This window comes from Capra hircus, chromosome 18, assembly GCF_001704415.2.
Source record: "Capra hircus breed San Clemente chromosome 18, ASM170441v1, whole genome shotgun sequence".
Taxonomy (NCBI): domain Eukaryota; kingdom Metazoa; phylum Chordata; class Mammalia; order Artiodactyla; family Bovidae; genus Capra; species Capra hircus.
This window is the reverse complement of record NC_030825.1, coordinates 19,096,783-19,109,318: the sequence shown is the minus strand read 5'-3', so window position 1 is coordinate 19,109,318 and position 12,536 is coordinate 19,096,783. Positions and strand designations below refer to the sequence as shown.

Genomic DNA, 12,536 nt, shown 5'->3' with positions numbered 1-12,536 from the left:
TAATAAATTCCAAAATGACTGGGTTTGGTTTGCTGAATCCCAAACAGTTCAAAACTTTGAGGCTTTCTGGGTCCATTGTTTTTGCTATCAATTCCCTTTAGAGGTTGAGAATGAGGACTTAGCTCATCCAGGGCTGTGCGGGTACAGATGTCACTAGAGGAAAAGTCATAGCAAAGTTCCCCAAACACTTGGCTATCAAACTTCCAAGACAGCCTGACAGGTAGAGGAAACAAGACTCTGAGTCCCAGCCTATCTCCTACCAGCAAATTTCCCTCCCAATACAGGTGTCAGGCCCTCCCTGGAGTACTGGTTGGAGATTCAGGTCCTGTCCCCACAAACCAGCACCCAAGGGGCTGCATCAGCAATCACAATAGAAGGAAGTGTCTCAGGATAGCTATGTAGGGAATACGGATGCTCTGACCTCCTTGCTCAAAGCCTGGAAAGATATCAACCCTAACGGGATAGCATGGCTGCCACACTCCAGGGAATACACATGCCCCCGTTCCCCTACCCCTCACACCCCATATATCCCAGACACACGGACACACTTGACTCGTGAAGTCTTAAATTCCTCCTAAAAACTGTGGCCTTGTCCACCTTCTCTGAGGCAGCTGGTAAACAGAACACAGGGTCATCGTCATGTCTAGCAAAAACTGCTCCCAGCCACCCTTCTCCTACCCGGAGAAGCAGGGTCCAGGTGCAGAGGCGGAACTGGGTCCCTTTCTGCAGGCGTACTTCTTGGCTTCTGAAATTCTCCTCATCCCATCGTTAGCCCTGCCTCAGAGTTCACTCCTTCACGCAGCTTTCCACACTTAAGCTGCTTAACTTTGCACTAATAACCTCTTAATTGCTGGGTTTCCAAAAGGACTTCCAGAAATCCAGGGTGCAGACCCACCCAGTTATGGGTCACAGACCACAGACGGTAGTTTCGGGGAGCAAGGACAGGGTGCCTCCACCTAACTCCTGCTTGCCGCAAAGCTGTTGCTTTTATTTTTAATTTTATTGAAGAGGGTACCCAAGACACCACAATAAAATGACATTAACTGTAAAATTACATTATTAATTCTTTAATCTCACTTGAGGCTTCAAGCTGTTGCTATGTCCAATTACCCGTATAACCACCTGTCAGAATCCCAGTGCTATTTAACATTACCTCCAGGACAGCGGTGGGCCCGATGGTCCGTCAGGTCTGCCAGAGACTCAAAGTCCTGCTGACAGTGATCGCAGGTGTAAATTGACTCATCCTCCACGTCTTCATCGTCCTCATTCCTCTCCTCTTGACTTGTCACGCTGTTCCTGTCTTCCAGCGCACGGCTGGTTTTTCGATCACACTCCGGCTCTCCTTCTAGGCCTCCTGCCAACAGGAAGAATACAGTCCATGTCAGCTGACGGGGTCTGGGGAAAGCATTGTAAAAGAAATCGCCCCGCATTTATGAAGATACATTTAATTACTCTCCCTCCCAGGGTCCATTATCCTTGACACCTCTCAGTATATTAATATATGGGTTTTTGTAGCGTGTGGTGCCATAATTCTCAGCTAGTTTATTTAATTCTTGGTGCAAATCTTCTAGAGGGATTTCCTGTCATCTTCCCTCTGTGCGTGGATACTGGGGGTCGTGACCCATCAGGGAGGTGAAAATGCCTTAGCATTTTGTCTCCTAAAAACTCAGCTCTCTCACACACCTCTCCAGTGTTTTGATCAGCTCTTCCTAATGCACAAGTTTTAAGTTTCCCCTAAAGCCTTGTGGTTTAGAGCTGAGAGATCTCTTAGCCAGACTAACCCTCCACACAACATGCCTCTCAATGTGGTGAGAGGCTGGCTCAGTTCTATGTAAAGATGTCCTGATTCTGGAATCAAAGAAGCACATATGTTGGCAAGACCAAGGACGATCAAATTGCTGCTTAAAAGGTACCTGAGCCCTCACTTGCACCCCAGTATCAGCCTAGAGAGTGAGAACCAGCCTTGGAATCATTTGACCAACTTCTTTAAAATAAAATACCAATTCTATGCTTAGCACCATGCAAACCAGTAGATAAACTGTACAGAAAACTGAACTCATGATTAATGATCATGGTAACGATGCTTTGAGTTTGCATAGCATTCTGTGCATTTTCAAAGTCGCAAATACACACATGTAGCCCAATTTCACAGTCTCACACATCCCAGAACTAAAAGGGGCTCAAGCGATCATCTGGCTCCACTCTGCCACTGCCCCTCCCCTGCAGAGAGGGAGAGCTTTGTTATTCCCCTTTCACAGGTAAGGCACCTGGCCTCCAGCCAGGGGGCTGTAACATCCCTAGCCCCCCACAGATGTTGACCTTGACATCCTGACTCCTGCCCCGTGCACTTCCCCCCACAGAGCCAAGACTCAATCTGAGAGATAAACAGGGCCCAACAAGAATTTGTAAAGTGAAGTGAAAAAAAATCCATGGCAAATATTACATACAAAATGTATCAGTCATCCCAATAAAAGTCAGTGGATTAAACTTGCCCATTAAAATACAGAGACTTGGAACCGAAAATCAAAGTGCCTGTCGTCTCTTCCCACAGTCTGTTCTGGGAAACAGATCAACTTGTGTGGAAACTAGCGCTTACTTAAACTAAAGAGAGAAATCTCTACTACATGTAAAGATACTGATGCAAAATATACTCATATGCAGAGGTGCGTGTATGTATGTGTGCACGTGTGTGTGTGTGTGTGCACGACTGTGTGTGTATATTGCCCATAACATCACAGTTAGAGAAAAAGCCTTCGGCACAGAGCCTTTAAACCCTCAAGGACTGGTTGCCAAAGGAAGAAAGAGGAACAAAGCAAAAAATGCATTCGATTTGAGGTGGAAGCCACAGTCCTACAAATATTTCAATTTAGAAATAGATAATGCCATAAGGGCTCCGTTTCTCCCATCCGCACAGAACGCGCACTTCCAAGCACCTGACATCAAGAACCTACAAACACAAATCAGCTCATTGGAGAGCCAGCTGCCGCCTTCCGTGGCAGGGAACGTGGCGTGACACGCCGCTTGGAGCTGCGCGGAGGCAGTAAAAATCAATGTTTCCATTTGTGGCCCATCAAAACATCTCTCTTCTTACCAATTAAGGGATGTACAATTTTTAGGTTCTTTTATTATCAGAACACGCCAACTCCCGGCAATACAGAAATCCCATTAAAAGCTAGGCAGCATATTTATCTCAGGAAATCTGATCTGCTGCTGCAGCGACGGCAAGAAATAGAAAGCAAAGAAATGAGAAATATCATTTGGAGCCTTCAATATTATAAGTCATCACACAGCCATGGTTACAGTCAAGCGCCCGTCTCTGAAATTCCTAGCTTACAGTCTCTTCCTTTAACAAAAAAAAAATGTTCTGAAGGGGGAAAAAAAGAACCATAATTCCCACTTTATCTACTACACCAAGTCTCCAGATAATAAGTTACATTCAGCACCACGCCAGGGCTACTTTACTTAACACACAGTTTAATAGATATATTTAAGTTATCCCCTTGTTATATTTTTTTTGCCATATTTACTTGGCAGCACTTTCCATAATAGCTCATCTAATCCACAACTGGAACCACAAACATTACAATGCATTTGATCTCTTTAAATCTGGTACATCCTGTTGACTCAGGAGCAGATAAATCAGAATGTCAACTCGTCGGTTTTTATAAGGCAAAAACCCATAAAGTCATCCAAGAGTATAAATCTGTTTTAAGGAACTGTCACCTCCCCGCCACTGTCTCCTAAATGGGAAGGCAAGGTGGCTGCATGGAAAGGGACAGGAAGACGGGAGGTGAGCGACATGGGGACCTCATACACAGCCTGAAGTACTGTTAGAAGCGGGACTTCCCTGGAGACCCAGTCCCCGGGGGCCCCTCTGCTGCATCAACAGAATCAAGACCTCGAGAGCAGGAAGCCCTCCATCCTGCTCCAAGGTTTACTGTGTAAGGCAAACTCGTGTGACCAGTCTTGGAGCCTCACAATCGGGAAAAATGGTGTTATTTTTCCAGCTTTCCTCAGAAAACTGAGGCTCTGAGAGGCCACCCAGAGCCACATAAGAGATTGAACCTACACGTGGAGTCACTAGCCCTTCTCTGGGCCTGGACCCCAGAGGCCCAAGGCCAGGAGACGAGAGCACTGAGGGTGCCAGTGCCCCTGGGGCACCCTCTGGGTCTGTTCTCTCCAGGCCCACCCTCAGCAGCTGCTCAGTGAGCCCCTGGGGCCATCAGGAGCGGACTTCCCTGCTCCCCTGCTCCCCTGACCTGGCTCTGGCTCCTCGGGGGCGGCCCTATTGGCCCATGTCCCTCCCTCATCCAGCCAGAGTCCCCCAAGGGTCCTCACTGAGAGCGCACAGGGGACGCAGAGCCCAGCAGCCATCACCAGCCCTCCTGAGCCCCTACCCTTATGGCTGCCTCGGGTTTCCATCGTGGAAACCTTGAGCCTAAACTACAGTTGACCCCAGGTCCCTGCAACCACCAGGGCCCCCAAAGCAAGGTCAGTACAGCTCATTTCTCCACACTGCCCACCCCTGCCTCCCCACCCCGCACCGCCCCAGGGCTGAGAAAGACTTTCCAAAAATGGGCCACTGGAGCCTTTCCCTCCAGCCTCACCCAAGTTCTCTAGAGGACAGCCAAGGAAGGCCTAAACTAAACAGTTTCCAACAGGGCTCTCTCCCCAGGGTCACGAGCTCGAGACAGGAAACAGAATCGGCAGCATGCAGGCCGCCCTTCCGTCCATTAACAGAGCTCCCGACCTGCCAGGCCACACACTGCTCCTCGGCTAACTCACAAGCTGGGTGTTTTCCTGTGTGCATACCACCATCTTTCTGCCCAGGGGTCCACCCACAGCAGCGAGCATTACCAGCCGACCTGGTGCCCTATGAGCTGGGCACCATCACAGCCCCACCTTCCAGCTGAGGAAGCTGGGATTCTGGGAGGTGATGACGCTTCACCACGGCCACAGGGGCAGATTTCAAAGCCAGCTGGTATTGTTGTTGTTTGCTAAGTCACGTCCAACTCTTCGCGACCCCATGGACTTTCCAATCAGTCAGTTCTTCACATCAGGTCGCCAAATTATTGGAGCTTCAGCTTCAGCATCAGTCCTTCCAATGAATATTCAGGGTTGGCTTGATCTCCGTGCTATCCAAGAGACTCTCAAGAGTCTTCTCCAGCTCTGCCTGACTCTTAACCACTCCGCTACATGGTCTCCCCACAGCAGAGCCTCAGTGGAAAAGTGAGTCTCAAGTGTCAAGGAACCGTCCTACCCTCCAGAGTCACCTGCAGGGTCCTGTTCGCGGCCCCCAAGGCCCAGCAAGGGTTCTGGTTGTTTCCAGTTGTCTCAACAGCCACACACACCTTTGTTCCATCCCTTAACTTCAAGTGTATTTAGCCAAGGGCTTCACACTCCTGCTCCTCTGTCACTCTTTACCCCCCTCACTCCCCGCGGGCCTGAGTCTCAGGGCAGCTCAGACCCCCATCATCCGTTCCCCAAGGTCCCCTTTCCTTCCCTGTCAGCACACTTAGCTCCAAGTTCTCTCACAGGCTGATTTTTCACTCGCCGCCTCCCGTGGCAGCCCCACTTGGCCTGGACGGCAGCAACGACTCCCATCCCATGTGCTACTACGGAGGAAGACCTTGCCCTCTCCCATCAAAAAGAGGGACCCAGGGCTTCCCTGGTGACTCAGTGGGAAAGAATGCGCCTGCTAGTGCAGGAGACACGGGTTCAATCCCTGATCCGGGAAGACCCCACAGGCCGCGGAGCAACTGAGCCCGTGCACCACCACTACTGAGCCTGTGCTCTAGAGCCCGGGACTCACAGCTACCACAGCCCACGTGCCCTGGAGCCCATGCTCCGCAGGAAGGGAAGCCACCGCGATGAGCAGCCCACGCTCCTCAACTGGAGACCAGCCCCCACTCGCCGCAGCCAGAGAAAGGTCCACGCGGCACTCCGCACAGCCGAAAATGAATGAATACAAGTTAAACAAAGAAGCAGAGGGATCGACGTCCCCTCCATAGCTCCCCTCTGGCCCGGCTGGCCTTGGTGGCTCCTTCGAACGCTAGAATGCAGCAGAAACTAGAATGCAGCCTCCCCTGGGTCCCCTGAGAACCCAGCTGCCCTACTATGAGAAACCGAAGCCTCATGAAGAACGGGTGGGTGCTCCAGGCTGCCAGCACCCCCTGCCAGCCCCGGGAATGAAGCATCTTGGACACCTAGCCCAGACAAGCCTTCAGAAGGAGGCAGCCCCAAGAGCCACATGACTACAACCATGTAACAGCTGTACCAAGTGAAAGCACCAGCCAAGCCCAGTCACCCACAGAACTGTGTGCGGTAATGACTGCTGCTTTAGGTCACTGAGTTTTGGGGTGCCTGTGACAGCCACTGATAGCTGCAACACGTCCCCATAGGCTCATGAGGGCAGGAGCTCTGCTTATTACTATCTCCCCAGCTCCTAATACAGATACATAGTAGGCACTCAGGAAATGGTGAATGAATGAATGAATTGATTTCAAAGAAACAAGACTCTGAATGTCAATACGGATGGAAGCAAGGGAAGAGGAAATGGTCACAGGGCTGTTTATTGTGTGGTAAGTATTGAGTTCAACCATACGAAGTTGCCATCTTTGTGGGTCAAAAATGCCAAATATTGGCAATCTCAAATGGTTCAACCTAACATATGATGGGACCAATGTGTTCTGCCAACTTCTTCAAAGCAAGAGGAAGAAGGTACACCTACACAGGCTAATCCCTCTCCACCACACAAGTCCCCGAGTCCAAGATATGGGCTTGGGGAACCTTCTATGAGCAGAGCGCAGCAGTAACAAAACACTCCATCTTTGCTGCCTATGATGAGAGAACAGTGCATCTCCCCACCCAAGCCAGGTGCTGCCTCCCCTGGCACCCTGAGTGACGGTGGCCACCTCAGGCACCTTCTCCCTTCGCATCCTCACATCCCATCATCACAGTAAGCCTATGGGGGAGATACAGTTGAAATCTCCCCTCTCCAGAGGGGGAAGCCAAGGCTCAGGACCACACACAATCACATACACTGGGAAGGGCAGAGTCTGGAATCGAACTCAGGTCTTCTGCCTATAATCTTGACTCTTAACCACTACAAAGGAGAGCAAAAAAGGGAATGCTTGCAAAAGCGCTGAGCAGGGGACAGCTGGCTGAGTTCACTGCCAGAGAAAGGGAGAGGGGAAAGGCCCCGGGTGGCCAGGCTGCCCACTGGCTGCCAGGTCTGGGAACAGGACATTTCCTACCTTCTCAGCCAGGCTTCTTGGGCTCATGAGTCAGGACTGTCAGGGCCTCGGCACTCCCCAGGGCCAGCTGAGAGAGGCTCAGCCTGAGAACACCCGTGAGGGTCTCTTCCCTCTGGCCCCAGTCCCCACCAGCACGAGAGTCAGAAAGAACCTCAGCAACAACACTGCCTCTTCTCCTTCCTGGGACCGACTGTGGGGAACAACCCACCATCAAGGGTCCTGGGCACCCTGAAAACCAACCAGGGGCCACTGAGGGTCCCACCTCAGGGGTCCCAGGGCCGAGCACCCACCCAGTAGAGGCAGAAGGCCAGGAGCAGCGCCCCCCCCCCACATGCCCAGGATACAGAAAACAAGGGAAGAAGATGAGAGCCGTGAGATACTCCAGAAGCTACAATCACACCCGTTCATCGGTGCGCTCCTTCATTCACCCGAGATGCATTGATTAGGCACCTACTGTGGGCCAGGCAAAACAAACATGTATTTGCAACAACATACAGTCTCTTTCATCTCAGCGGCCTCAAAGCCATACAGGGCCTGGCACAGAAAAGACAGTTAATCAACATGAGGTGGGTGAAAGAGTGCCCAGTGAAGAAATGGAATGCCCCAGGGGAGGCATAGGTGGTTAAGCGCTGCAGCCTGGGCTAGGGTCACTCAGCACCCTGGGTTCCAGTCTTAACTCTAGGACCACCCACTTCAGCCCATGAGTGACTCTGACTCCGTCACTTGTCCCACCCAAGGCTGAGTCCCTATGTGTCAACAAGCCTGATGGTGATGGACACGGTCCTCTCCTGCTTCACAAAGTGGAGATGAACGAACGGCCATTGATTCAAGACTTGCTCCTACAGCTACACACAGATACAGGTAAGCCAAGAGCCCTGCAGGGTTCTGAGGAGCTCAGGGGAAGCTGGAGCAGGAGCAGATGGGCAGAGGAAGATGTGGGCAAAACTGCAAGACAAAGGTGCCAGGGAGGGGCAAAGAGGGGTGTGAGGGCCAGGATGGTGTCCCATGAGAGTGGGAGGTGGAGAGTCATCCCTGGAGGCCAGCCTCCCCATCTCCTACCCAAGTCAGACCTGGACAGGAGACCACACCACCCATCTCTGCAGAAATCAGCAGATGGTAAATTCTAGGCATGTCCAGGGCTTGACAAGAAAACCCAACTGCACAGGGAACACCAGGAGTGCCAAGTGTAGAGGAATCAGCAGGGCAGAGAGAACCACGCTGTTCCTGCGGAAAGATGGTTATGAAGCAACGACACACAGGAGCAGCAGACAGCTGGAGTCATGTTCCAGGGCCTGATGGGATAATAGAGAAACAACAGAAAGAATTCCAGACCTTGGAGCCAGCATTTCTGGGCTCAAATCCACAGGCATCACTTCATAGCTGGGAGACCTTGGATAAGTCACTTGTCCTCTGAGAAAAATTTTAATGCCGTTAAACTGGTTTAACGAGATACGACATACAAAGCCTGACACTCGGCTCACGAGGAAGCTTGCGAAACCAGCAGCCACAGTCACTGCCTTATTTTTGCTGTCATCATTCAAACACAGGCAGCATCTCTGCTCAGACAGGAGGGCGGAGACACCATGCCACACGCGACTCTGGAAGGAGACCTCACAGGCTCCTGAGGGTGGAGAATGTCAGGGTACATGCGCCATGGAAGACACAAAAGTGTCCAAAAGAATCCGCTGTACCAGGAGAGGAAAGTCCTGGTCTTGAGTCTAGGCTCCCCCACTCCACGCTGTGTGACCCTGAGTAAACGACAAGCCCACCTCCTCCAGGAAACAGCGTGACCTCTGCCGAGGGTCTGCCCCGGGGGGCAGGCAATGTGTACGTGTTTACAATTTACACGCCCGCTTGTCCTGCGCTCTCCCCCTGTACCCCGCTCGGGAGCCTCCAGACAGACTTCACAGTCCAGGCAGGTGTCTACCACTTCCAAAGTGTTTATCCTGGAGCAACATTTTCCTTTAATAGTGAATGCAGGCTCCGTCCTAACAGCCCGTATGTTTCCTACAAACAGTTTCCCCGGCAGCACGTTTCCTGAGGGCCAGCGTGGGAGGAAGCACTTTCGGAACCTGGGCACGAGGTCAAACCCCTGGCTGAACCTCAGCGCGGCGCTCAGGCCCGGCTTGTAGAGAAGGACACGTCTCCGTGAACACTTTCTCACGCACGCCTGGGCGGGTGGGACGAAGAAACAGAGGAACTGGGCCGGGGCTGGGCAAGGAGCCTGCCAACCCCAATTAGACACTCTGCTTGTGCATCCGCTGCTGGCCCCAAATTCCACAAGGCAGCCACTATTTATCTTCAGGTTTAAAATATTTGCAGTGCAGGCAGCAGGGTAACATTTAACACTCAGCCTAAAGGGTCCCCTTGACAGCAGAGCTGTAGGCAAATATTTTAACACATAATTTGCTGTCCAAGTTCCACTTCTTAAATAAGGAAGCAACTTCCACAGGCTGTCTTGGGGGTTTTGGAGGGAGTGCCTATCACTCCCTTGTCAGTGTTGATGGCTCTGCGCATGGGATTTCAAAGCCACGGTCAGTCAGACACGGAACCTGAGGCTGCATCACACAAGCCTTGCCAGAATGGTCCATCCTGGCTGATGATGTCAGATTGGGTACAGGCCCCCCTCTCCGCAGGCCCGTGGTTGACCAGGAAAATGACAAGAACCTTCCAGAGAACGTCTCTCTAGTGGACAGGAATTCTAGAAGCCAAGGCCAAAGTGTGATGGCAAAATGTAATAGCACTCACTTTTGTCAGACCAGACCTTCCGATTAATTTGCATTCTTCACCCCTTGACCCATGTCCCCATAAGGGAGATATAACATTAGACCTTTTTTATAGAGGGCAAAACCAAGGCTCAGATGGCTCAGACAGCTCACTCTGTCACTCAGATTATGAGTGGGCCTAAGTTCACAACTCCAAGGCCCCCACCTTTACACAAATGAGTAGAATGGGCCGAGGGAGTCTACGGGGAGACTGTACACCCACCCAAGGAGGTGGTCCCTGCTCAAATCATCTACAAAATCACCATACAGAAAAGTGAGGCTCAGTACAGACATTATTTGTTCTTTTTTAAAAGAAAAAGAAGAAAGAAATCCATATATTTCTGTGACGGTTCTGGACTTCTGAATGTTGACTTCAAATTTTAAGAAATAAGGTGTGGACGAAACAATAGGCTTTGGAGGGCTAGGTATAACCTGGGTGGGGGCAGTGGGGGGTCTTTGCCATGGAACACACCCAGCAAGAGTCTCCGGAGCCCCTCACCCAGACAGGCAGTTTAGCTGTGCAATAATGAAAGTGCCCCTTTCTTTGGAGATTTAGGGCTGGGTTCAAGTTCCTCCCTGCAAGACTCTGGTTGCTTGTACTTCTAGACCTGGGTTCCCCTGCCTAGAAAATGAAGAAGATATCACTCCCTGACGTTCCGATTGGAAAAGCTTCCTCTGAGGACTGTCATTCAGGTGACCTTGTCCCAGGTCTCTGCCACCCAAGCCGTGGTAAGCAATAAGGTCCCCCCAGACTGGAGCCATTATCAGACACAAATCCTCCACATCTCAGTCAGTCAACGAACATTCTTCTGAGCACCTACTATGTGCTAGCCACTTCTCCAGGAACTGTAGATGCACCAAAGAACAAAGCAAAGTTGCTCATGCTGCTGAGGCTGACATCGGTTATGAGCACCTGGCCCTGTGTGGGCAAATCCTGCTGAACAAAAGCATGATTCTGCCCTCCCGAGTGCCTACCTCAAGCCACAAAGGCAGAAAGAGATGGCAGCTTTCTCCGCGCCTGGCTCCCAACTACGGTGGGTAACGAAGGAGCGGAAAGAAAAGATGATGGATGGGAGGGAGGGAAAGCGGGAGGAGGAGAGAGAAGCAAACACCCCCACCAAGAAGGAAAAAAAAAAATTATATTTTTCTAGCCAGTCCTGAACAGTGTCGCTCCTCCGAGCCTCACAATCTTAATAAAACTGATCTCGCCACATGCAGTAATGAAGAACAGTTGGACAAAGCCACCCTGGAACCATGAAAATTGTACGCTGTTACCGCCTTGTGACCTCCTGAGGCTGTGACCACACTGCCCTCTCCTTGCTGTCATGTTTTGTCTCCGACGGCCGCTGGGAAGGAGAAGATGGAGAAGCGAACCAGAGGTAGGCAGGGGAGGGAGGCCGTGGGGCGGCGTGGGGAGCTCGATAAATCCAGCTAATCTGTGGCCAGCGCTGAGGCCTGGCGCTCCTAATTGCCCCTGGTCCAGGAACAGAACTCAAAGTGAGGATGCTGGGGCGCAAATCACCCCCGGAGGGCCACAGCAGAAAGAAGAGCCCTGTGGGGGTGGAGAAGGGGGCCAGGGACCAAAGCGCACCCCCAGGCAGGGCTGAGTGAGAGCAGCTCAGGGTCAAAGGCAAACGCCAAGAGTGCAGATTAAGGCCACAGCCCCCAGGCCATGCCAGGGTTGCCCGGGACACCGGCAGGTCCCACCCTCTCTGGCCTCATGGCTCCGTCTGTCCCTGCAGGCATGGGTCATGGAGCAGCTACTTTAAAAGCAGGGCACCTTAGTGACTCCTTGCTGGACCAGGGGCAGGCCCGAGGGCAGAATGCCAAGGGTCACCTCCACACCAAGGAAGCCCTCCTCTGCTGTAGACCCTGGGGTACCACTGAGCAAGAAGTGGGCAAAAGTCCTCCCTTACAACTCCTCTTCACTGCCCAGGACTCAGCCCAAGGAACCTTCACCCCCACAGGGTTGGCCTCACATGGCGCTCTGGGTGCTCGCCAGGTACCCCTTTTTCTCGCTCTTACCACAGCAGCCCTGGTCCTTCTCTCTGAGGCCATCCCACGGTCCCAGTGCCAGTGAGCAGGCTCCGTGCAGTCAGGATCAGCATCGGTTTTGCTCATCCGGCTCCCTTCCCCCACCGAGCCCTCAGTATAGAGCCTGGCACACAACAGGTGCTCAATAAATGTCTGTGAGCCCAGCGGTCTGAAACGGCCCTTCCTACCCTAGCACTTAAAGGTCCAGCCATGGGTCTGGACATCTCTGGGCAAACTGGAGACAGTGGGAACAAAGACAGGAAGCCGGCCCAGGGCTCCGGGAGTGGGAAGGACTCGCTGCCCTTGGTCCTCAGGAGCCGCTGCTGGAACCCTCCAGCCCAGGGTCTCCCGGTCCAGCCGCCTCCCGCACCCAGAGCCTGGGAGGCCAGGAGCCCCACTCCTTCCAGCCACAGCGGAGAAGCTGTGCAGAGGCTTTAAAAATTAGCAGTCGGCGGGGCATGGAGACGGCCTGGTGTGCGGT

The 12,536-nt window shown here is 52.2% G+C and overlaps 1 protein-coding gene across 1 annotated transcript in view; it reads right to left on the bottom strand.

The window, feature by feature from the left end:
- The window catches only part of ZNF423 (zinc finger protein 423), a 343,420-nt gene that overhangs the window by 235,746 nt on the left and 95,138 nt on the right, over window positions 1-12,536 (bottom strand). The window contains exon 3 of the mRNA XM_018061954.1: window positions 1,154-1,354. Coding sequence (XP_017917443.1) covers window positions 1,154-1,354 — 201 coding nt within the window. The remainder of the gene's footprint in view (window positions 1-1,153; window positions 1,355-12,536) is intronic.